At 36.2% G+C, this 27,047-nt stretch overlaps 1 protein-coding gene across 1 annotated transcript; it reads right to left on the bottom strand.

Moving 5' to 3' along the window:
• LOC134846254 (40-kDa huntingtin-associated protein-like) lies at window positions 1-25,156 on the bottom strand. Its single transcript, XM_063863530.1, has 6 exons — window positions 25,057-25,156; window positions 24,685-24,804; window positions 8,930-9,080; window positions 3,298-3,405; window positions 860-1,004; window positions 1-467 (listed from the first exon to the last, which is right to left on the bottom strand). The coding sequence occupies exons 1-6, from the start codon at window positions 25,113-25,115 to the stop codon at window positions 139-141; spliced, it is 912 nt and encodes a 303-aa protein (XP_063719600.1). The 5' UTR covers window positions 25,116-25,156; the 3' UTR covers window positions 1-138.
• Between the last annotated feature and the right edge of the window lie 1,891 nt (window positions 25,157-27,047).

Raw genomic sequence — 27,047 nt, 5'->3', positions numbered from 1 at the left:
ATTTATAATTGAATAACCACCCTAACTCTCCGCGACTATTTTCGCTGTTTTCGAGCTTCCATCGAAAACTTTTTCATAATGGATTTTGTAATTCCTACAAATTTCAAATTTCATAAATATTTTCTAAACACTCAGCAATCAGTTTGACTTGCAGTAAAGTGACTCTGATATTTCTTGCAGTAGAGTTCTTTCTAAGCTGTTCCAATAAGCATAACAAGAGTTGATTGCGACCTGAAACGAGTTCACCTCTCTGTATTTCACTGCCAACATTATAGACTGAATTGTGAAGAAAATTTCAGCGTTCAATTCTGCGATTGGGTTTGTGAAATGTACAGCTTCAAAAACGTCCCATAATTTCTGCTGGGGCTCGTACATTTTAGTGAGAGCATCTTGTGTCACAATTGAGAGCAGGACAAGTTGCAGTTTGCATCGCCCTAGAGTTGACCTATAGGGCTCCAAGGTGGTATCTGAAACAAAATTATCAGCAAATAAAAACTCGTTCCTGAATACCACAGTACAATTTGAAATAAATCACACTCAAAATTATGACATTCAGAATCGCAACCAACTACCCGTTAAAATCGGCTGTGATAAGCAAAATATCCCAAAATTCTGTCCAATCAAAGCCTAGTTGCGAAAAAATCACCACAGCGTTCGCTGCTTCAGATGATTATAATGACACTACCCTTATTTTGTACATGCCCGCCTATGTTTCGGCAAGAGTCTTCATCCTCGCGAGTTCTGAAAAGGCAGTTGTCGCGGACGGGGGTTGGTTGCGGTCCAGCGAATCGCTCTGCGAATTTCCAAATCCAGAAGACACCTCGGAGTTAACCAAAAAACCAAACTGTACCAAACGAACCTGTTCTAGAGTGTAGGTAGTGCATGTAGGCAATGAGGGTGTTGAGGGCTTCCAGATGGTCCTTGGAGAGCACCAGACACAGAATCAGACCCTCCATGCCTGTCATGAAGGCAGACGGGAAGCTCTGGTTGATCTCATTGCCACGCTACACCAAACAAAATTTGAGGCTTTTAAATGTACAAATCGACTCGAGCATTGTGGCCAAAAATTCGGAATAAAAAAACTACCAAATCCCAAGTTAAACGATGTTATTTTCCGAAATAAACATTGAGTTTCCTCTTTTCAAAACAGTCTTTTAGAAAATGACGTCGCCGTTAATTAATCAGGTAGACAATGAAAAACACGAAGGTTGTACGCAAAGTAGAGGCAGAATGGTTAAGAAAAAACTGTAAAAACAGCGACATATTGCATGTTTTTCAAAACATTTCAAAATATTATAAAATGGTTATATTATTTTGAAATATAACCATATGATTGAACCTCATACCAGATGATTGACACATTTGCAAAAAAGGCAAAATGGAACATTTTTGACGCCGTAGTACTAGCATATATATTTTTTAAAAATTATAAATTATTGCAATGAGAAAGAATCATAAGTTAAAAAAACTTGTAAGAGAAGGCGCGGTTGCTTTCTTCTGAAAGAAAGTTGAATGCAAAGACAACATGAAAAACTTCATAACAATTCCAAAAATTGTAAATAAAAAATATGAAAAATTTGAAAAGAATATCAAAAAAATCTGCTTAATTTCTTGGAACGCAATTACTTGCACACAAACAGAAACCATTTAAAGGACTTTCAATGAAAATAAAATTGTTCAAAAAATAAGAAAATTCCGTGACGTGGCAACTAAGCCGACAAAAATGAGCAGACAAACAGAATTCCGGCAAAAAATGGGTCACGCTGAAATTTTCCCGTTCCAATAGAACCACAGACTTTTGCCTTAAAATGCACAGGCCATTTTGTTTAAATGATTAAGTGAAACTACAGCAATGATTTAAATTAAACGAACAAAACATGAATTTTCAAACGCGTTTTTCTCAAATTGGGTTAAGATAAGACAAAAAAATGAGGAGAACAAAATTTGCTTAGAATCTCACCCAAAATTTTACCCTAAAATTCGTCGTTTTGGTGTTTTTAATTAATCAAGAACTGCGCTGAAACCACTTTGTTAATTGATGAGAAATAGATGTCACAAGAAACCTTTTACACAGCCCAAGAAAGTTCTAGAAGAGTTAAATCTCCAAAAAATTGCACTTTAGTTTAAAATTTGTTTTTAAGCAAAGATTTTGGGTTTTATATAGTAAAAATCAAATCTCTTGACTATCAAGCAGAAAAATTTTCTCTTATATAGGTTTTTGGGAGATTTAACCCTTCTATCATCAACCCTTTCTCATCAATTTAACCTTTTCTCATCAATTAACAAAGTAGTTTCACCGCAATTCTTGATTAATTAATAACACCAAAATGACCCATTTTTGGGGTAAAATTGTGGTTGAGAATTTCGGAAAAACAATTAAATCATATTAATTCTGGTAAAATTCTAAGCCACTTTTGTTCTCATTACTTGTTGTCTAATCTTGACCCAATTTGAGACAAACGCGTTGGAAAATTCAAGTTTTGTTCGTTTTGTCCGGATAATTTAAATCGGCTCTGTCATTGTAAACCTATTCCGTAGTCTATACCTTGTAGTCTATATTCCCATTTGAAAACGCTTGCTAAGCGCAATACAAGAGGCGAAGCTGCGCAGAGGCTAGCTCCCGAATAGAAAATGAAAGAAAATTGGAAACTAAATTTTTGAAACATTGAAAAATTAAATTTCAGTTAAAACAGTCGAGAACCAAAACTACCAGCTAGAAATAAGCTTTTAGCAGTTATCGAGCGGCCATTCAGCAAAAAAAAAACAAGCGTAAACGCTCATGCTCATTGAACCGAAAACAAAAAAACTCCCATAAAAATTGTGGTCATAAAAAAAATTTAGCGATTACATTTCAAAACTTTGAACTTTTACACCAGAAAGTAGAAAAACATGCTGAAAAAAAACCTGACCGGGACCCAAACTCCACATCGTAGAGAGCAAAGACAACCACGTTACCTGTTTACCAAGTGACAAAGAGTCTGGAAGTTGATAAGGTTCCATAATAAAGCAAGTTCAATTTCTTACAGATTGGTTAGGAAAGTTCAATTTGGTTGACGTAAAGAAGGTCAACAATTTTTTTAAATTCAGACATTCATGTTTTTGGCATCTCCAAAACATATCTGCTCTTTAAATAAGAACAAGCTGATTTTTGCGAAACTTTGCTAGACGCATAGTTTTTGTGTCTTTTTTACTAATTCAGCCCTATCACATCCTAAATTTCGATAACAAAACAGAAAAACTCGTCTGCCAGTAGTTGAAAATATATACGCTACCAACACATGTGTAAATGAGACTAGCCTGGAAGAAGATGACTGCCTCATCTGGCTTTTTGGCCCAAGTGAGTTTGTTGCCAATCTTCAGCAGCAGGACTCCAGCAGCCGACGTCTGACCTTGCTCAATGTAGATCTTCACAAATTCAAAAACATCATAGTCCATTGGTGATGTTGAGATAAGCACAAACACGAAATTGAGATTGGAAGTATTTTCTCAGACAATTTAATATAATTTAATCAAGAGAACCTATATATCTATTATCTATCTTTTATATATTCAAATGGGGGCTTCACTATATCGCCATGTTTAAGCTTTTTCAACATATTATTTAAACATGTTAACCGAAAATTTTTCCACGTTTAAGCTATATAGTATATTGATATACTGACGTTTTTTTTTTGTTTTCCAGTTTGAATTCAGTGTTTATTTAAACAAGTTTGAAATTCAAAACCCAATGGTGAGATGCGGTCGGGGTTACCCCAGGAGCAGGCAAATTTGGCCTCCAATTATGACACAAGCGAAGCTGTGCTTCGCAAAAACTAACGAGAACACGACAAAAAAGCAGCTTTATAATGTGAAAAGAACTAAGTAGAAGTAAGACTTGAAAAAGTAAAAATTCGGCTATGTCTCGCATTCGATCTGCGACCTAGAGATTATGAGTCTCCCGGACGAAACACTCAGCCACGGACGCTTAATAAATAACAAACACTAGCCAAAAATAAAGCACAGAACAGATGCTATGAAATTTCCAATACTACAGATCGTGATTATGCCAAATAAGTTAACACTTTTAAATGAATACTTTTATTTAGTAGTAATAGCCTACGCCCGCAAGTCTTAATACCCAAATCCTTTTACTTTACAAGATATATATTAAAAATTTTAGAAACCTTCAACAAAATCAAACTCTCAGCCCTGTATTGGATGCTGCGAGGATATTCTCAGGGGTTGCAAATCTTCCGTCCAAATTCGACATTTCAGATGCTCTTATTTCCGAAACGTAGCATTTTTTGTGATTTTTCCAAAATATTTCTTAGATATACAAAAATTGAAACTCCCAGCCATGTAGTTGGCTCCTGTTAGGATCATCTCAGGAGTTGCACTTCTCTCGTCAAATGCGACTCGTCAAATGCTTTGAGTTTCCGAGATTTGACTTGTTCAAAAGCTCTTTCCGGCTTGTTCAAAAGTTTTCAAAACTGAGATTTACAGCTTTACAAAATTGGAATTTCATGGTGCTTTCGTTGTAGTCTTAGGGGTTGCAAACTTTTCCTCCGGATGCGACTGCTGAAAGAAACCATAGTTTCAAGAAATGACTTTTCCGAGTACTTTTTTTAAAAATTCATCAACCTTTAATCATGAACCCTACAATGGGGTAATCTCACGTTTGACAGCTCATTTATTTTAGTTTCCGAGATATGCTACTTTTTAAGATGTTTCAAAACTTTTCAAAAAAGTTAATCTTAGAAAATTTTGCAAAACTTCGAAATGTTTATTATTATATTGGATTGATGTCAAGGTACTCTCTGAAACTTTATATCTGGACTCCAAATATGACTGCTCAATCATTTCAATCTCCTAGATATGACGTTTTTATGATTTTTCGAAAACTTTCAGAAGTGTTTTATTTCAAAAAACAAATCAAAATTTTAAATTGTCGACGCATGAGTGGGGTGAAGTCAGGTTACTACCAGCAGTTTCAGAAGTGGCCTCCATATTACTATTATTTCTCAAATTTTTGAAGTTCAAAAATGACGCTTTTTATGATATTTCAAAAAATATTATTTAACTAGAAAAAATTCCGATGTTTTTTAAATTAATTACATTAGATTTATATGTTGATAGCAGCAAATGATATACTTACGGGCTAATGAAACGAAATATCTGAGTCAAAAAAGTCTGATTCATGACTTCAGTGATTTTGGCAAAAAAAATGTTAGCAATGAAATTGAGATTGCGCAAATAAAATCATTTCAACTTTTGTTTTGAATAAGTGCAGTTGTATGCTGTCGGCCATTTCAGGGTTTTGTTTCTCAATTCAAAAAACGAAGATCTGAAACCCAGTAATTTTGATAATTTGACTATTTCAGTTTAAAAACAACCTTTAAGTTAAAATTTTGAAATCAAAAGCGTTGTTGCATGCCCGTCTATTGTTACGGTTGATTCCTTTCATAGTTTTTTATGTATTTTATATATAACCATTGTTCACGTTTATTAATATGTTTGAATCACCGGAGGTGCGTTACACGCAAAATTAGAATAATCAAGACAATTCAAAGCGTCTTATCAGCCCCCGCAGGCATGACAATTTAAATTCATTTTTTTCTAGTGCTGTAAATCACTATTTCGTGTTCAGAAATCAATTAATTCATGCGATGAAAAAACCATTAGCAACCGAATCTAAAAACTTCAGCATAACCAACAGACAGTTGGAAAGGAGTGAATTTTGAGTTTCACAGACAAAGAGATGACCTTCAAGCTCTTCGAACTTCTAGAGCAATTTATGTTTGACACAAAGGCTAAGTTGCACTTCGCAAGCAAGCGAGGAATATGATAAAAAGGCTCTAAGAAAGCAAAAGAAAGTGAAACGAAGAAAAAAAAACACCTTTAAAAAATTTTCTGTAGAGACTAGGAGTATCACTTTCTCACATCTGCTTGTGATTTGACTAAAATCACCAACAGACAATGTTGAAAAAGAGTCCACGAGTTCAAGTAAACAAAAAAAAAACGGAATTCTTGTTTTTAAAAACTGCAACTTTCGAATTGCCGAGAAGAAAAACAGAAGTCCCCAAAGCTCTTTGAATTTCTAGAACAGTTTATGATCGACATTTTTTGTTTAAATTAATTCAAATTGAAAAAAAAAGTAGATCAAAAAGTTCAATCACAATTTTGTGACTTTCACACACTCGCTATTCGATAGTGGAGCTTGCGTTTCTTTTGATAGAGGAAAGGAACTGAACTGTATAAAAAATCAAGAGTCAAACCGAGAAAAATTAAGTTTGAGCCTGAACAAAATTAAAGACTTCTCCTGAAAACAAAAATTGAAAAAAAAACATTGGGACCTAGAAACTCACTACGTTCATCGACTCTTAAACACTCGCCACCAATAAAGCAGCTATAGTTACTATCAAATTGTCAATTCTATGCAGCAAACACTCGGAGAAATAGAAAAAGAAAACTATTTCAATGTTCCGAATCTGAATCTCTGAACTGTAGATTGGGAATCAAACGTCCTAGTATTTGCGCCATGGTCGCTTGAAAATTAACTAGTGGCCCAACTAATGCTGGATCCAGAAATGTATAATTTCAAAAAATTCGACTTTACGCAGAACCATATTGATTTCTCTGCTTATGTAAGGGATTAGCCGCTTTTTTAGAAGCTTACTACTGATAGCTCTGTCAATTTTAAATTCTTCATCTCAGATTTAGATGCATAGTTTTCAAAAAAGTGAAAAAATTTCTAAAACAAAACGATCAAAAATCAAATGTTTTCAAAATTAAAATCCTTAAATTTGACTTTACTTGTCTCTAAAAAAGCAGGTTATAAAGATTGCAAGAAAGCAAGAAAGATTGTCACAACCGGCTTTTTTTTCGATTGAACGCTTAATATCAGATTTAGCTAGTTCTTGAATGGTAGATTTCGAGAATAGGAGAGGAAGAATTTTTTAAAAAACGGTTCAAAAAGACTTTTCCGAAGTCCATATCAGCTTTCTATCAAAAATAGGTTGAAAGTTTATATAAAAACCTTGTTGATTTGATTGAATTAACCATCAACCTCAGAATCAGCAGGTTAATTTTTGACAAAATTGAAAAATTTTCTATGGCCATAAACTCTTCTCAAAAGGTAGAACATAGCTGCTTGCGCAGAAAAGATTCACATAACCAGGTTTTTTTACGGTTAAACCCTCATCTCAGTTGTGGCAGGGCAATTGTTGGGGACAGCAAAAAATTTTCAAAAATTAACCAAATTGTCAAAAAATAGCCTTTTTTGAGGCCATAACTTTTTCTACCGAAATTAGCGAAAGGCCGCATATGAAGGGAAGATTCCAATGATGTAGCCATTTGATTGAAACCGTAATCTCAAATTTGTGCAATTAATATCAGACAAAATGATTAAATTCACAAATAGATCAGAAATACCCCTACTGAATATTTAGAAGGACGAAAAACGTGGAGATATATGAAGAGACGAGCAAAATATGCAGGCACAAAGGAGAGTAGCCAGTTCCTGCATAGGTACCACGTTTGTGAAAGTACTGAAACTTCTGCGAAAAGTGCTAACATTGTCCAAAAAATTCGCAAAACAAATCACTTACACAGAGGCGAAGCTACGCTTCGTAAACACTAGCGAGAACACGCCAAAAAAGCAGCTCTATATAGTGCAAGAGGAAAAAGTAGCAAAAAGCCACAAATTAGTAAGAATTCGGCTACGTATCGCATTCGAACCTACGACCTAGAGAATATGAGTCTCACGCACTAACCACCACTCAGTCACTGACACTTAATTAATAACAAACACTAGCCAGAAATAAAGCAGAGAACACATGCTATGCAATGTCCAATGCTACAGTGAAAATTCCACATGAGTGAACTTCTTCAGTGTAAACTTTTATTTGCGAGTTAGGTTAGAAAAAAAAGAAGAACGAATTAACGCTCACAAGCTGGCTAGTGCGAAAATTCCGAACATTTTCATAGTCCCAAACATTTTTCAAACGGGAACTAACACTAGCCAAAAATACAGTAGCAACATATGCTACTAAATTGCCTATAAATAAATAGGCTCAAATATGATTAATTGAAATATACATAAGAACCACCAAATGAGCACTTTTATTTGCGACTGGGGCTAGGAAAAAAATTTTCTTCGTTCTAATAAACTAGGCTTCGCATGTATAATAAAATTAACCCCTTCTTGAGAACAAATGATTAGAAGACATTTTTTTCCGCTGAGAAATCTGAAAAGTAAAATTAACTTCCAAAACTAGATTTTTCGTGATCTTTACACTTTTGCTGTTCGATAACGGAGATCGCGGAACAGTCGAACCGCGAAATATCAAATTTGAACATGAAGACTTCATAAAAAAAACCATCAAGACCTATAAAAGAGTCTTCACTACGTTCACTAACTCTTAAAACATAGGTCTTTTAATTAAAGCAAAATAAAAAAACATAACCAACAGACAGTTGGAAAAGAGTCAATGAACGCAAGTAAACAAAAAAAAAACTGACTTGTTTTTTGAAACAAATCTCAACTTTCGAATTTCAAAGAAAAAATAGATGCTCTCTGAAACTCTAGAATAATTTATGATTGACAGTTTTTTGATAATATTAAAGCCGTTTAAGAATAAATTTTTTAAATTTCGCTGAGAAATCTGAAACTTAAATTCCACAAACGAAACTAGAAGTCGATCACGTTTATCTGGAAACGTGATCGACGACATTTTTGATGTTCGATGGCATATTTTTTCTTCCAATTAACAAAGGAAATGAACTGAATTGAAAAAAAAATTAAGTCAAACTATAAAAAAAAAAATAAATTTGATCCTGAACAAATTTAAAGACTGAAAAAAAATCATCACGACCCATATAAGAGTCTGAATTACGCTCATCGTCTCATAAAAAACTATCCACTGGTATAATCTATTGTTCATTTTACTACCTTGACAGCAGCCGAGTATGCCTGGAGTGCAGCTGATAGATGTTCCTCGTAGTTCAGCTCCCCGCTGTCAAGATGGGCCCGCATGAAGTACTCTGCCGCATCTGTGTATGCCTTGGCCTCCTGAAGTCCATTGCCCATCGACTGCTCACACCTTGGTTGGAAAATTATTGACAACTTTTCATCTCTGCTTCACTTTCACAGACAGTTTTTCCAAACAAATGTTTGAAAACGGATTTTAAAAGAAAAATTCTACCTTTTTTGAGTTCTATGAACAAATTAAACAAAGGCGAAGCGGAGCTTCGAACGACTTGCGATACAACGCAAGCGTAGCACTGCAAGACAGCTAATAGAAATTCAGATAAAAATCATTAAATCGAAAAAATATTCGATAAAAAAAGAAGTTATTATGACAAAACGAAAAAATCAATTCCAGGAAAACAGCCGAGAAACACAACTACCAGCATTAAATAATCAAGAAAACATTTAATAAGTTACTATCATTTAGCGAGCAGTCGCGAAACCGACAATTCTTGGAAAGACGAAAACATAAGAAAAAACAAAAATGTGCCGAAAACAAATGAAAAAAAATCCATAAATCGTAGAGCTTTAAAAGTTAAAATTTGTACACCACAACCGCCACGAAAATTTTTTTAGAACACAAATTAAAAATTTCCTTTGAAATGACATAAACTAAATTTAATAAGCCGATAAAACATGAGCCGAAACCAATTATATAAAAAAATATTCAGAACCATATTTGGTAAATTGACGAAATAGTAGGAAGACTGTCAATATAAGTGAGAATAGTTTAACTCAGAAAAAACACTTTAAATTTAAAAATCAGGCCTACAAAAAAGCAAGAAAAAGAAAGTCCCACAATTCAAGTTTTCCCGAACAAAAATCACCTTCGCGCATCCTGAAAAAATGAATGTCCTTGAATAGAGCATCAGTACTTCGGGTGCAAAGGCAACCGTGCCACCTCTAGACTAAAAGCGAAGGAGCCTGCGAAGAAGTTTCTATAAAAAATCAACATCCCTTTTTTACAGATTAAAATGATCAAACTAAACGAAATTGAACCGAGAAAAAATCAGAACAAGCCCATAAATACGAAAACAAACTGCAATTTTTCTCAATTGGTTTTCAATCAAAAATTTTTTTAAAAAGTCATATGAAAAAATTTGCCATAATATTGCAGTTATATGACCTTTTTATATCGGCACTTAATCGATTTGGAAACAGCACGTTTCTAACAGATTTGTAAGAAAGTTGTTTAGTTTACAAAGGATCCAAAAACGCCACCCTGATGTTGGAGATCCGACTGCTGGCTTGCCAGGATGAGAATGGCGTCAACATAATCCTCCTATGGACCGATAAAAAGCTCAGAAATCTCCGAATTTTTGGTTACGGAGCGTTTGAAGCCGGTCAGTCTACTCTGTCTGCTTATCCTTTTATTATTTTATAACTCCGGTAGACATTCCAACAACTTCCAGAAAAATTTCCAATATTCAACCTCCACATCAATACCTTTTCAGTCTACGCGATCTTAGAAAAATTACTTAGAAAACAAAGTCGGAATCCTTCTCTTGGACCCATTTGTTCTATTATCCGCAAATACAGAGTTAAGTAATATGATGGTTTACTAATTGCAATTAATAAATTACTATATTACGATGAGTTGAATATTACTTGTAAGGGAACAAAGGAGGCTTTGTGTATCTCAGTGGTAGCCAGTGCGTCTAAACTACATATTTGTCATTTTACATTCCCAGACCCAGGTGTCCCCAATCACTCCGCATCAATTGCTGATCAGCTAGAACATGGGGACGCTCTTATACTAGTGGATGCTAACACACGCTCAAACCTATGAAACTCCTATGATGAAGTAAATCAGCGCGGTCAGGTTTTTCTCTGACGACATTACCGCGTCCACTTTTGCGCCCCTAAAAGATGAAAACCAAACTAAAAAACCTTTTCACGCTGAAAATTAACCAACCTCTCGCAATATTTTACTGGCGTTTACTCTCCGCATCATGGTACCCTAATAAATCACTAGAATCTGACAATTTCCACACTTATTGAACGTCCACTGAATAAACAGGCAAATTTGACATTCATTTCTTCGAGCCTGCTTGAAAGGCTTCACTGATATTGACTCGGGCCTCTAAGACGAAGCACCACCTTTAACAATCGCCGCAGGCCAGAAAATTCTCCGGGACCTAGTCCTCAGGTCAGCACGCCGCCTTATACCCGCTGGCCGTTTCATCCACACAATTTCTTCTTTGTGAAGAACCTTTCAGCCTTGCGTCAGAAAGTCATTCTAGCCGTCAATTTAGCCAGCCCTTAGACCGCGACCAAGCAATCCTTCTGAGTAGAAATGGCGCCAAGTGATGAGCTCCCTCAAGTGATGTGCTCCTTCAACGGTTCCAGGACTGGTAAGCACTAAAGAAAATCAGCTCTCCGGTAACTAGAGCCAAAATTTTAACAAAAATTTTACCAACGCAAGCACCCACACTTCGGACAATCTAATTCATACAACGAGACGCAAAATTGCCAAACTCTCTCCCTCAGGTGGCCCTACTTTCCCCCACGACAGACAAAACAAGCCACGTCGGAGTGTCAACCTTCACAAGCACCTGATCCTGATGCGCTATGCAATATCCAGATAAACCTTCCGGTCATCTAACCTTGTGCTACTTAACTTTTTTAAATTACTCGCTGTCTGAGAACATTATCTTTGAAATGTGAAAACTCAAAATTCACACCTTTGCCCAAACCAGATAAAGGCTTATGGCTATCAACATCATACAGACCTATATCAAATCTTTGCCCAGCGATTGAAATTTTAGAGAGGCTCACCCATCCAAATTTTACTAATCATCTTCCAAATGCCAAGCATCCACTTGATATCCGCTCATTTCACTTTATAAACACTGCCCTGTTAACCGTTGAATTATACGTCACAGAAAGTTTCAACCAGAATACCCATTACGCACTGTTACTGCAAAGTTTATGCTTTGAAAATTTATCCTCCCGCAGAGTTCCCCTGGTTCGGTACTGTTACCCAATTGTTTTTTCATTTTACGCCTATGACGTCTCACCTGACCTCACCTCCAAGATCTCTGATATCGAGAGATCATCGAACTTCTCAAGCGGCTACCTGAAACATCTGTACTTTTTTTTAACTACGAGGAAAAAAATTTCGCGTCCACTAAAGAATCACTAAACTTGTTTTCGCCGTACAACAAAGAGTTTAAAAAAAACAGCAAGTAAAATCTTATAAAAACGAGCCTCTGCCACTAAGTCAAAATCCCAAATTTTAGTTGTTACTTTTGAGACGACCTTCAGTTTGCCCCTTACTGCAAATAATATGGTGACAAGGCCAGGCACAGGATAGGAGTCGTGAAAGCCTTAGCAGGTTCAAACCAAAAAGAAGTATACTAAATTACGCATTCCCTGCAGAGTCCCACGATGCCAGTAATAACAAACAAATCACCTCCGGGCTACCGAAATCAAGAACTCCAAGTTATTACTATTTCAATTTCATGCACAGTGAAAGTGAGAGAATTATTGTCAAAAACAGCAAACTTCTCAAATTTTCATCTCCACCTGCCGTTCCAATCAGTCGAGCAGTTTCATCCACCTTCACATCTTTCCCTCGTTAACAACGTCATTCTATTCTGAATCTTGTTGATTTTAAAAACCGAGACGAAGTCTCCTACATATTAAAAACTTTGAAACTATTTAAAAACTTCAGCACACAAAGCAAGCAAGCAAATTCCTTCCTAAAACTCCTGGTTTTTAGATTATTCAAATCACTCTTGTCGACCCCTCAGATCAAAATCTCTCCAGATCAATCCACTGTAGGCTCTCCCAAGTCGGCTTTTAAACACTTACATTTCCCGACCATACAGCTCCCTTCCCACCTCTAAGACGAATCTATTCCCTTGTACCCTACACTACTAGCCACCTATTCAACTGTCCCCATAGCCCCTCCTATTTACCCCTGCAGACCCGTGGCTTCGGCCGGTAGATGCCGCAAGTTTATAGACCTGAAGACGGACAATCCAAACCCTACCCCAGGCTAATAACAACAAAAATCTTTACAGGAAAAGAAGTGAAGTTTCCGATAAAAAGACACTTGCTCCCACGAATTGCATCACCTTAAAGCTTTTTAATCTCAAATTTTATTGAACAAGTGATGCTTCATTTGATAAAACCAGCCTCATTTGAAAAAACTGGATCGAAATATGGTAACTTTTTGCAATTTGCTACGAAATCTTCAGAAACTTATCTTCTATATTCGGCGAAAATCATTTTAAAGGGTTTTTTGAATATCAGAAGACTTCCCAAAGCTACCTGAGTTTCAATCTGTACAATTATTTGATGAAAACTAAAAACTGAGTTTGCAATGGACCCAAAAGAACGTTGTTTTAAATTTTAACGCTCTATAAATGTAACAATTTTCATTTGCAAAAAAGTAGATTACTTGAAACGTGAATGAAATAAACCATAAACCTGTGGCACGTGATCAATGTAAAATTGCAGAGGCAGAGCCTTTTTGATCTGTTCTGTTTATTAAATCATTGCTAACTCGAACCTGACCTCCGGTGCTTCGAATTTTCAACAATTCAAAAAACTATTTTTTAAGTGTACTCTGATAGCACCCAATTAAAGGATTCGTAATTAAAAATTTTACAAAGTTTTTATTCAAGTTTTTTCTACAAATTTTGAAGAACAATAAAATTTTGTGAAGTTTTATTAAAGTTCTTCAAAAAAATTAAAATGAACTAAGAAACGTCACATCTGGGAAACTGAAATCAAAATAGCAGTCGCATTTAGAAGCAAGATTTGCAACTCCTGAGAGTAAATAAAAATTTTGTAAAATTTTTCATTCGAATTTTTAATTCAATTTCGAAAAACCATAAAATTTTGTGAATTTTTTTTATCTAAGTTTATAATGAATTAAGAAACGTCACATCTGAGAAGCTGAAAGCAATTGAGCAGTCGCATTTGGACGCAAAATTGGCAACTCCTCAGAGTACTCTTACAGTACCCAACTACAACGTTGAAAAATTCAAACTTTGAGAAGCTACACCTTAAGTTTTCTAAAAGAGATATTTTTTTGAAAACCAGAAAAACTTCATATCTCGAAAACTAACAAAATTCGAGCAGTTTTTTTTGATGGCAATATTGGCAATCTTTGAAAGTACACAACTACAGGTTTGGGAATTTCACTTTAACGAATTCTTTTGTAATTTGAGTTTTCTGAAAATTTCCAAAAAAAAATACAAAAGTAGTCGTATCTCTCAAACAAAAATGATTTGGGCATTCTTAATTGGAGTCCGAATTTGCAACCCCTGAGATTACTCTGACAGTCCCCTAAATACAGATTGGGAATTTCAAATTTTGAAAAAAATAAATAAATTTATTTTTCATGAATTTTTTTTTGAAAAAATCACAAAACGTCATATCTGGAAAACTGCAAGATTTTGAGAAGTCTTATTTGGAGGCGAAAATCGCAGTCCTATTTGGAGGCAAAATTCGCAACTCCTGAGAGTACCCTGACAGAGCCTCACGACAGAGATAATTTCAAGTTTTGTGAAACTTTTTTCACCTAAGTTTTCTGAAAAATTTTGAAAAAAATACCAAAAAACTCATGTCTCGAAAACTACAAGAATTTGAGCAGCCATACTCAGAGGCACGATTCGCAGCCCCTGAGAGTAACCTCAAAGATTCCAATAACAGGATTGATATCTAAAAAAAGTTTTCGAACTTTTTATTATCTAAATTTTTTTTTTTGAAAATTTCGGAGAAAATCATAAAAAACGTCAAATCTCTAAAAATTACAAGGATTTGAGCAATCATATTGGGAGGCAAAATTCGCAACTCCAGAGAGTACCCTGACAGAGCCGAACTACAGATATGATAATTTCAAGTTCAGCGAAATTTTTCATTCTTAAGTTTTCTGAAAAACTTTGAAAAAATCCTAAAAAAACGTCGTATCTCGAAAACTAGAAAAATTTGAGCAGCCATATTCAGAGGGAAGATTTGCAACCGCCTGAGATTACCCTCACAGACTCCAATAACAGGATTGAGATCTCCAAAGTTTTGGAACTTTTCAACATATAAGCTTTTTTGAAAATTTCGGAGAGAATCATAAAAAAACGTCATATCTCGAAAACTACAAGGATTTGAGCAGTCATATTTGACGGCAAAATTCGCAACTCCTGAGAGTAACCTGACAGAGCCTCACTACAGAGATGATAATTTCAACTTTTGTGAAATTTTTTGCATCTAAGTTTTCTGAAAAATTTTGAAAAAAAATCCGAAAAAGGTCACATCTTGAAAACTACAAGGATTTAACCAGCCATAATCAAAGGCAAGATTCGCAACCCCCTGAGAGTACCCTCACAATATCCAACAACAGGATTGAGATCTTCAACGTTTTGGAATTTTTTGCAAATCAAGTTTTTGAAAAAAATTTTGCAAAAATCATAAAAAACCTCATATCGCGAAAACTATAAGGATTTGAGAAGTGAGAGTTGAAGGCAAGATTTGCAACCACTGAGAGCACCCTGACAGCACCCAACTACAGGGTGAGAATTTCAAAATATTAGAAACATTTTTTTAAATTAAATTTTCTTTTTTTTGAAAAATCTCGAAAATTGCCTATCTCGTAAACTAAAAGAATTTGGTTATTCCTATATAGAGGCCAGAATCGCAAAACCTGGGAAATCTCTGACAATATCCTACTATTGGGTTGCTAATTTCAAACTTGATGAAATAAACACTGAATTTAAACTGGAAAGTCGAAAAAACTTTAACCATTGCAATATTCGATATAGCTTAAACATGCAAAAATAATAGGTCGAAAAAGCTTAAACATGGCTAGATAGTAAAGCCCGCATATAAATATATAATAGATAGATTCACAAACGTGTAACTACATGACGCACGCACGTCTATGCGCGTTGACTTCTGCCTTGAACGGGTTCCGCTCGCAAACGGATTGCAGACAAAAGCCAACACTGGTGCGCGCATGGACGTGCGTGCGTTTATGTAGTTACGCGTTTGTGAATTTGTTTTAATTACTGATTTGGTTAACTATAAATTAGGAAGGATTTAATTTATCGAGCAAATTTTTAAAAGTCCAAGTTTGAATTACCTATGATTTAATTATTAAAATAGATTTAAGTCCAAAACTTCTCTATAAATGCGAGCTTGAGTTCCATGCAGAAGCCAACGCACGCCTACACATTGACGGGCACGCGTTTATGCAATCAAATATGTACGCTATCGTGTATTTGTTTTAATTACTTCTTTGGTTAATTATAAATTAACAATGATTTAATTTATCGAACAGATTTTGAAAAACTCCATGACGTCAGTACTGTTCCAACGTCAAAAACAACCTCATAGTCTTGCTACATGGTCTTGTTTGTGACGTGAGCGAAACGGACTGTACAGTATAGAGAAGCGTTCTTAAAATTTGCTCAGCTCGAAAATAATGTAAAAATAAATATATTTTTTTTGTTAGTTTTCACCATTTTAAAATCAGATTCGAAATCTACACTGAAAAAGCATTCAGAAAATGTATGGGTTGTTTTCGAAAGCGGGGATCTGATAAGATCAATTTCGCGATATTCGCTTGAGCCAAAGTCATTCGCTGCATTCGAACTTTTAGCAGGAGAGATAAAAACTTATCATCCATCAGGCCTTGGATTTGTGCAATTGAATAGTACAGAAGGCTTCTGTGCTATATCTCTTCAAACGAGGATACGATTTAAGATAACCTTATTCGAGAACAGAACTGAAAAGACCAACAAATGAACCTGCCACCAGTGAATACCCGAAACCGATACTTAGATGATTGGTAAGACGTGGACAAACTTTATTACTCTTTCCTGAAAAAAAATGAAAAACAAATATTGGGAAAGAAAACCAAAATACATTGAAACACAAAGGAACGTGATTGAAGAGGAAAACTCATCCATTTCGCTCATTATTACTGCATAATTGCTCGCTTACACATGCATGTTACGATACTTTTAGGTCTAGCCCCGCATCTGATTTTACACATAAAAATATCCAGATGTTCATAGGCTAGATGTAGCCCTCAACTAAATACGAGAGTTTGCTCGTTTAATTGAAGCAGCAACCTCAAACAACACTTGTTTGAATCGTCAGTAACAACAAACCATGTCCGGGGGTAACACAGGAAAACCCCATGTTATTATCAAATAAAATAATCATGATGCAGTAGAAAATAAACAATACACCGGTGCATAAATAAAAACAGGAAACAAAATATTGCCCGGAAAACCTTTCAACACTTCTAACACTACTTTCACTTCTCGGATGCCTTAAAATTTATTGAACCACATTGGCTCAAAAACAGCCAACAGAAAATTGTTCATGAGGTCAAAAAAATATCATTGATTTAATTGATTTGAAATATAGACATGCTGTATTTAAATAATTGAATCCCGTCCCTACTGAAAGAAAAGCTGCCAAAAAACTATCAAAAAATTCGCAGCTGCTCTTTTGAAACTGAACGACTGGCCTAACTTTCAGTGAATATATATGCTCATTTGCTTGATTCAGATGGCAACTCGGATATATAAAACCAGTTCAAGCCACATCTATAGTTAATGCCAAATTGTTGGCAACATCGATCACCTTCAGCAACTAAAACGGTCAAAAGCGGTTCATTTAAGCTAATTAGTTTTTCGAAACAGATCTTTACGTGCTCAAATGAATTGCATATGGTTTCAGATGCCCAAATGAGCAGTTTCAAATTGATTAACTTGGTTCAGATTCGCTGACCTTAAGATTATTGCTAACAAGTTTGCATTAACTATAATTGCATTCGAGAACCGTTAAACATCCCTAGTTCAGTATTTCAAAAAGCTTTGAATTTGGCATTTGCATTTGTGGTCTCTTCATCTTCATTTTTGTCCAATAAGCAAAGTATGTTTGAAATTTTTCTAATTGACTTCGCTTGAACCGTTTTTTTTCTCAGCAGGCGATTAAAGCGAAAACAACTTGGACACTTTTTTAAGTTCTTCTTCCATACCGTGAATCGATTGGCAATAGCCTATGTTTGTCCAAGAACGCCATTCAAACAATGAAACTGCATATGCATGTCATTCAAATAATGAAAGCATGTCATTCAAACAATGAAAGCATGTCATTCAAACAAGGAAATTTGTCAAATTATTTCATACCGTAAATCAGCTCGCAAAAAAACCAGTTGTTCTAAGCAAGCCATATAAACAATAAAAAATTAATGTACAATTTTCATGTGATTTCATCCCTTAAAAATATTTGAAAAAGCATAAGCGATTAAAAAGCATAAGCGACTAAGCTTTGAAATAATTCAAATTATTCCACAGAAAAAATCGGTTAGCCAAAATTTAAACGTTTTTTTAGCAGAGTATTGAAAGCACTGGAGCATGCATATGCCAAGTTATTCCAAAGAAAGAATCGGTTTACGAAATGGAGTTTTTCGAAAACAACAATGAAAACGAGTCGTGAAAAATTTTTCGAAGGCAAGCTTTTCAAAAAATGAAACTTCAAAAACATAGCCAACAGACAGGTGGAAAAGAGTCAATAAACGTAAGCAGGGGCGGATTTAGGGGGAGGGGGGCGGGTAACCTAACAAACACCAAAGGGTTCCCCCTTTGAACAATTTACTTAATTTTTTTTCAAAAGGCGCCTTCGGCCTTTATATCAAAGAAAATTTTGAGGTGTGAAAATGCGTCTTTTTTGAGGCCTCAAATTGGACTCATTTTTTCAACTCGAGGCAACCTGCCTCATTCGCAGTATATATACCCCGTTCAAAACTACCTAGCTCATTCTAAAATCTTCTTCGCTGGACTTCACACTGCACTCTGGACTGGACCCTGGACTTCAACCTTCCAGATGTCAAAGCGGACTGCTCCCAAGGACTCTAAGGCTTCTGGCTTCAAGACGCTCAAGGCTTTCTTCACCAGTGGACCCAAGAAGTCACCACCTTCATCCACTGCAACCACTCCTGAGCCTGACAACCCTGGATCTTCCACTCCTGAGACGCCCATACCTGGACCTTCAAGGCCCTAGAGCCATTGGCTCCTTTAGCCACCATTAAAGATGATGATCTTTCATCAATTAGTTCTATATCTCCGCTCTCTGAGCAAGCTCTACACTCTCCATCCTATATTGACCTCGGCATCTACAACTTCAGCTCACTGGACATGGACAGGGACATCAAGTTTGCACTGCTGGACAACCCCAACAAACCCCCACTGCAAGTCTGGCCATACGAGCTTGTGACGAAACAAGGAGAACAAGAAAAGCGAACTCTTGGCCCACAGCACCTGGAAAGATACCAGTTCCTGACCTACTCCATGATCCAAGAGGGACTCTACTGTCGCTTCTGCTTCTGCTTTGCCGACCTGGAAGAGATAAAGAAAGCGGGACGCTCAGAAGAGATTCAGCTGGTCAACAAGCCGTTCAAGAAGTTTGCACGCCTCTCAAACTACTTGGATCCACATCAGAAAACAGCCTATCACAAGAAATCACTGGAGAAAGCGCAGGACTTTCTTGATTCTGTCAAAAACCCAATCAGGAACATCGAAGTGAAACTGGATCGCGCAGTTGCAAAAGAAATGGAGAAAAACAGGAAGTTTTTGGCTCCAATAGTCAGCACAATCGTTTTCACTGCCCGCCTGGGATTGCCTTTCTGTGGCCACCGAGAACTGACTCTGGTCAACTCATCGAAAGTTCTTCCGATAGGCCGTGCTTTTGCCCTAATTTCTCGAATCATCATCTTACTTCGCGGTTCTGCAAAGCGTTCTGATGCTTTCTGTGAGAATATACGGAAATTGCAGCCCGAAGCTAGCAAAACTGCAATCCCAAAGATGTCTGACACTCGATGGGTTGAACGACACGATGCTGTTCTGACTTTTATCCAGCTGAAGCCTTCCATTGAAGCTACACTAGAAGACATCAGCAATTGGCCTGGGGAAAGCTGTGCTTCTGACTGCTGTGCTTATCTGGCTAGCATGATGCGGTCAGAGTTCCTGATTGCCCTGATGTCTATGAAGCACCTGCTGGGGGCGACTAAAGCTACCAGCATTGCTCTTCAGGTACCTTCGCTAGAATTGCCTCAGTCAATGGATCACATCCGGAACTTGCGTCACCTCTTTCAACAATGGCGCGATGGTGAAGGTAATGGCCGCTACGAAAAAGTCCACTCTGACGCCGCAAAGCTGGGCGATATTTAAATAGAGGGTAGAAGAGGCAGACCTCCTGTAGCATCATCGGCTTATGATCACTTCAGACAGACCGTTTAATTGCCCTTTCTTGACTTTGTCTTGATGGATCTCAAGGAACGCTTCGTTGGAGCAGCTTCTTCTTGTGTCTAAGTGTGCAAGCTGCTACCCCGTTGGATAAGTGAGAAGGATGCAAAGGAGGAAGATTTTGATGATCTGGTCCAATTATACGAAGGAGTAATTCCAGATGGTTACTTCTCCAGCGAGTTCGAAGTTTGGAAAAACATGTGGCGCTTACCCCTGTACACCGATACCCCAGAAACCTTCACAGCTGCACTCAGAGTGTGTCACAAAGTCACAATGCCAGTAATTTTTACTTTGCTCCAGATTGGTGCTACCCTCCCAGTGACGGTATGCACTGCTGAGCGCTCTTTTTCGAGCATGAAACTACTAAAAAGTTACCTCCGCTCCAAAATGGAGGACCGACTCTCAAACTTGGCGCTAATTTACATCCACAAAGATGTAGAAATCAATGATGAAGAGGTCATCGACAGATATGCCGCAAAAAATCGAAGACTCAATTTTGTTTAATTTTGTTCATTTTCATATTGCAAAAAAATCATTGTTTTCGTCAAACTTTTCTCAATCCGACCCCCCCCCCTCAAGAAAATCCTACATCCGCCCCTGAACGTAAGGAAACTATGTTTTTTTTTTTAAAAAACCTGTACATTTAGAATTTCAAGTAAAAACCTTGGACTTGAAGCTCTTTGAATTTCAAGTACAATTTTTGATTAAAAAAACTCAATTTGAGACAAAAAATCCCAGGTAAATTTTTTTCCGCTGGGAAAACGGGAAATAAAATTCACTTTTGAAATTCGAAAACAAATTTCAGTCAGTCAAGCAATCTATTTCAGCGATGAAACTTCAAAAAAACATTATGAGGCCAAACTATGCACTGGATAGGAGCACAATTTTGTGTCTGTATGCTCCTGGATTCCGGAGACAAGTCTTTAAACGGCGCAGAGACAATTCAGCCACAGACAATTCAGCCACAGACAATTCAGCCAATTTAAATTACAGACAATTCAGCCAAAAAAATTCAGACAATTCAGCCAAAGACAATTTGGCCTATTTAGATTAAAGAGACGAGATAAAAGGAAAATTTAAAACTTTTCTAATTTGATTAGAGTCCGAAGGCTTTCAACACTTTAACAAAGAAATGTGAAATATAAAATAACAAATTTCAAAGATCAAAACAAACTTGCTATTCATAAAGTTTTGAGATATATGTACATTGAAGGTACAAAGTTTTAAAAACTTCTCTATATGGTCTCGATTGTAGTTTTTTGCGTTTTGAACGAGTTTCTCATTGGCGAGTGAATACTTGGGCCTCGGTTTTCTAATAACATCACAGGACATCAGTCTCTCTACATTTATTTCGGCATTTTTTTGCTCATCTTTGAAAGGTGTGATCAGCTTGGGGAGGGCGGGGTGCTTTGTCGACACGAATTTATTGAAGCTGCCATTCCATGCCTCCAATGCATTGTTCGTACGAGGTTCACCGCTGAGCACCCGATTGAAAACGTTCCAATCGGCAATGTCAAATTTTGGTTTGACGCGTCTGTTCTTTCGACAGGCACCAATATAGGTGTCTTCAAAATAACCCGATAGACGCTGAAACTCCTCTGAGGGATACTCTTTTCGGAGAGCTTCAAAAGCGAAAATAGCGTCGTCAACGGGAACGAATGCCAAGCAAATCATTTTTTTGACATTCAACCGAAACTCATCATCGTCCATGTACTTGCGCGTAAATACCAGCTTCTGTACATTGTGCCATACTGCCTGGCATAGATGGAAGAAACAGAATTGAATTTCTGTATCAGGCTGCATTTCCCTTATGGCGTTGACAGCGGCTTCAAAATCAATGACTACTTTTTTCCAAATTGCTCTAAGCAGCCAAAAAGTTTTTCATAAGTGTCTTGACTCTTGTTGGGTAGCAGAGCATACACCAAGGGTATAACTGCGTTTTCGATTACACCATGAATAATATAAACTTGGTAAAAGACATCTGGTGCCACTGAAAACGTTCCATCGCATTTCCGACTGAGAAAACAAATCAAGCGCTGGTAATGTTGCAAAAAATAAAACTCGACTGTCCGACTTACCAGAATTAAAATACAGGAACTTATCACCGCTGTGTGTGAGTTTGAGAGGTTCAGGAATTTCGTCGACGCTCAAGGTTTTTTGGTTTTGGCATTGTTTCTAAGGCTTGCTGCCTGATTCGGTGTATACTCCGAAGAGATGTTGAGTAACTCGGTATTGTAGGCGCGGTACTGGTTTCTGGTTGGACAATATTTTAATCGCAATTAGTTTATCTTTTAAAGAAGTTTAAGTTTCTAATTAGTTTCTACCAACTACCCAAATTACCTAATAGGCGGTTGCACCCTCCCCCGCCTAAGGCATGATCAGAATATCAGCGTAACTGTGTGGCCAGTACGTGGTAGGGGTGGTCAACACTTTAACTGATATCCTTTTTGACCGCCTGTAAAACTCCCAATCTCGGTTCCACTTTCGCGTAAATTGGTTAACTTTTAAGTATTGTGCAGTTTTTTGTTGAGTTCGATTTTTGCTTAGGTACTATTCTAAAATTGGAAACATAATGAATTGCATAAAGTTTTATTATGTCTAGGTACTTTTGTTTCTGTTAATTATATTTGTTTTATGTGCATTTGAAAGGAATTAATTATAAGTCGTCTAATGAAAGCTTTGATGTTTTGCCGCATGTGAAAAGTTTTTGCGCGCACGTTTTAAAACTTTAAAACTGTCTGAATTGTCTTTGGCCGAATTGTCTCACTCATTTTGACTGACTTGTCTGAATTTGAAATTGGCTGAATTGTCTGTGACCGAATTGTCTGAACACCCTTTAAACATGTTTAAATTTTGTCGGAACGATCAAAGAGAAGTAAATAACAAAAGAAGAACAAAGGGAGCGTCCATGTTGCGGAATCCGCTTACAATGCACAAAATGCACAGTTTGGCCTCGTAATGAATTTCCAAGAACGATCCGGTTCGCAAAAATTACTTTTTCTGAGAAAGGTGTTCAAGGAAAAATAATTCTTTCATAGAACCAATCGGCTCTAAGGGCTCGGCTCGCAAACATTTATGGGTTGTAAAGAAACTTTTTCGAAGCTTCCTTGCTTCAATAGCATGCTTACGAATGATTAAATAAGCTATTTAAGTGAAATATTTTGTCGGTTCTCAAAAATCAGTTTTGAATGTCGTAGAACAAAGAAGTTGTTATGACAGGTTTGGTCGTTTCAGAAAATGTGGTCAAAGCTTCGATCAAAAAGTTGATAAGTTGACAGATGTTCTCTGGCCTTGAAATTCAATTGAGATTATCTTGTCTAAACAGTTAATTGTTCAAAAATTGTTTCTAGAATATTTCAGACTTTAGATAAACACCTTGCGTTCATATAAACACTGCGTACATAGCGCATTTTGAATCTGTTATTTAAAAGCAACACCAAAATTCTATGGACTCCATGGTTAAACGATTTTTACAGGAAACAAGGGTCAACATAAGGCGTTGGGGACAACATTTAAGCGAAAATCGTGAATGTTCTAGAAGTTTTTTTAATGCAAAATCTGGATGAGTATCAAATTAGGGCCTTTCTTTAGGTCAATGCTAAATGTCTAGACAGATTGTCTTGAAGTTTTGAGAAACGCCTTCAATTACAAGACTTGAATGACTAGCGTCAAAAACTGAAATTCTCAAATCTAGAGTTGGATGCTGTCAGGGTACTCTCAGTGGTTGCAAGTCTTGCCTCCAAATATGGCTGATCAAAACCTTTAAACTTCCCAGATCTCACGTTTTATAAAAATGCACAGAGTTTGAAACTCCCAACCCTAAAGCGGTGTGCTGTTAACAGGGTGCTTTAACGGTCTTTTTTTAAGCGCAACGGAAATTGATTTATGAAAATTCTCGCATCGATTCATCATAAAGAATGTTACGTTTTTCAAATCATCGCTTGAATGACCCGATTAGATAAACTGAATTTTTGCCAATCCATTTAGAAAACAAAACAAAAAACAGCCATAGTTTGAATGACTGAGAGAAACTTTCGAACCGATTCACGGTATGCAATAGATTTAATTTTTTTTATGTTTCATCGCTTCAATAGCTTGCTTTGCAAATTTTGCTAACCAGTTTAGCTACACGTGATAGTTGGGCCCCTTAAGTTTAAATGGTTCGCGTAAGAACCATTATTACGCCTTAAATTCTTCGCAAACATGGTCCGCATTTGTTTACTTGTTTTTAAATTTTCTAAAATTTGCGTGAGCCATCTTTCAATCTTGCTTCTAGGACCAAACTATCATACCTGTACCCCAGTTCAAACTAAAATACATTTGAATTAGTTCAAAGATTCAAGGCCTTCTGCGAGCCGATTGATCAATGAAGACCTGCTTGCTAGTTTTATTTAATATAGAAAATATAGTTACTTCGCGACGGCCAATGAGCAAAAGGCAGCATACTGTGGGCACCTCTCCTCGTCCAAATGCTTGGCTAGTTTTGTGAAATGATCGAGGGAATCAGAGAAGTGTGTTTTCTTCAGATACTTCCTGAAACGAGACTCTTCTTAATAATATTATTAAAGAGAAGGCGCGAAGCTAAGTTCGCTCAATTATAATTCAATTCCCTTATGAGCTCAACCGTAATAATTCAGTCAATTAAAAAAATCTTATTTTTTACTTAAACGAAACTACAAAGCTTTGGTTTGAGTGCCTTAGAAGCATGCAGGATTCTAAATTATCTCCAAAGATACAGCTTCTATTTATAATTGAAGAAATAAAAACTGGAAAAAGATTACTTACTTTTTCAGACGAAGAGATAGTTGCTCGTACATTCTCCAAAACTCGTCCGCGGTTTCCATGTTTTATCTTAGTGTGACGAAATGATAATCTGAAATATATGTCTCCTTTTTAAAAACACTTGTCGGAAATTTTTCAAATTGATGAATTGCAAAAAAAGAGATGGGGCTGATATAAAGCTAATTAGGAAAAAATGCACTTAACTAATAAAACGAGTTCTCTTCAATCGTGCAAACCCGCATCGAGCAAACAGAAAACTGGAGAAACTTATATCTGAAGAGCACCCGTTTATTTCAGCACCCGGACTAATGAGGAAAAAATCACCTTTTTTAAGCAAATTGTCGATCACGTTTTTCGTGACCTTTACCGTTTTGTTGTTCATTAGTGGAGTTTGCCTTCCTTTTAACAAAGTAAATGAACTGAAAAAGACGTCAGAAGGCAAATCACGTTTTTCATGACCTTTTGTACTGTTTTGTTGTATGATAGTGAAGTTTGCCTTCCTTTTAACAAAGGAAATGAACTGAAAAAGAAATCAGAGGTCAAATCACGAATTATCAAAGTTGAGAGGCAACAAATTTTAAGACTTTCCGTGAAAAAAAAACAATTCAATCATCAAGATGCATATAAGAGTCTTAGTACGGTCATTGATTCCTAATAAATAAATATAAAAACCTGTCAGATATAGAACATTTTCCAAATAAAAGTTGAGTAACCGATACATTTCAAGCTCGAAAAAGCTCATTTGACAAACTTGGCTACTCAAAGATGTCAACAGTGAAAAAAAATTATGCATTTATTGTTCCGACCATTGAAAATGGGGAGGAACTTTGTATTAGGTTTTTTTTCAATTTTTTCTTTTCCACGCAAAATCAGGTGCCACATATAATCATCGGACTGGGTCGACTGATATATCATTTTAAAGCCCTCTAAGTCGTGATTCGAACGACTTTCGAAACTTTCCAAAATAATTCCTTTGTGATGAAAACTTTTCACATTATTTTTAAGATATTTTTTTCCGTTTTTCTAGTAACATTTCTACAAAAGCTGTTTTACTATGACTGTAGAAAATGCCTACGTTCTAGTTTTTCGTTCAGACCATTTTATCACATCACGCAAAAAAAACACTAATTTGAAGAAAAAAATCGTATTTTTTAAGACTATGGTCGGAACATTCTGTGCTACTTGCACAGTAATCGATCACCCTTGTTGACTTTTATTATTGAGTGCAAACTGAATCAATTAAAATGCTATAAAAATTGCTCACATTTAATTTATACCAAAACGAAAAGGAGGTGCTGATAAAATTATGGGACTGAACTTATAGCACTATTAAAAAATTTGACAGAGAGGCATTGCAAAGCTTCAAAAACAAAATTGTAAAAAAATCAAGCTATAAAATTAGTGAAATCAAAATTTTTACGACTCATCCCTCCTGAAACAAGGCAAAAGCATTTAAAAAGCATTTAAACTATGGAAAATAAGCTGACTCAACCAATACAGCAATAGTCAACTCGTTCAACAGAAACAAATAACTATAACGCTTGCTAATCGCAAGGGTAAAAAATTATTCAAAGTCAGAGTTGGTACATTTACTAACAACAGAACAATTTTCAACTATAGTAAAAATGGATTGAATCAAATAAGAAACCTAAGCTTTGGACAAAAATGCTTGAAAACATATAAACAGAATTGCATTAAAAACGGAAAATGAGCAGACAGAAATTAGGACGAAAACCAAAAGCCCGAAAAAAATCAACAATTTATCAATAAATATATTTCAATTCAACGTTTTAACACAATACAATAATAACTCTAATGAAACGAATTTTCAAGAAATTGAGCATGTCTGAGCGGCAACAGAAAATTAGCAAGAAAAAGAACAGCAGTTTGTAAAAAAAATTCTAGTTCCCGATTACCACTCACTAGCTCTCACAGGTGGAAAAATTGCAGTCTAGAATAGTAAACACATTGAAAAACTCCGCGCTGTAATTAAG

Source organism: Symsagittifera roscoffensis, chromosome 5, assembly GCF_963678635.1.
Source record: "Symsagittifera roscoffensis chromosome 5, txSymRosc1.1, whole genome shotgun sequence".
NCBI classification, from domain to species: domain Eukaryota; kingdom Metazoa; phylum Xenacoelomorpha; order Acoela; family Convolutidae; genus Symsagittifera; species Symsagittifera roscoffensis.
This window is presented reverse-complemented; position numbering and strand designations above follow the sequence as displayed.

Coding starts and splice junctions, on each gene's coding strand:
- LOC134846254 (XM_063863530.1), bottom strand. CDS start 25,115: ATGGAAACCGCGGACGAGTTTTGGAGAATGTACGAGCAACTATCTCTT. Junction 24,805..25,056: donor CTATCTCTTCGTCTGAAAAA/GTAAGTAATCTT, acceptor GTCTCGTTTCAG/GAAGTATCTGAAGAAAACAC. Junction 1,005..3,297: donor AGGCAGTCATCTTCTTCCAG/GCTAGTCTCATT, acceptor TGTTTGGTGTAG/CGTGGCAATGAGATCAACCA.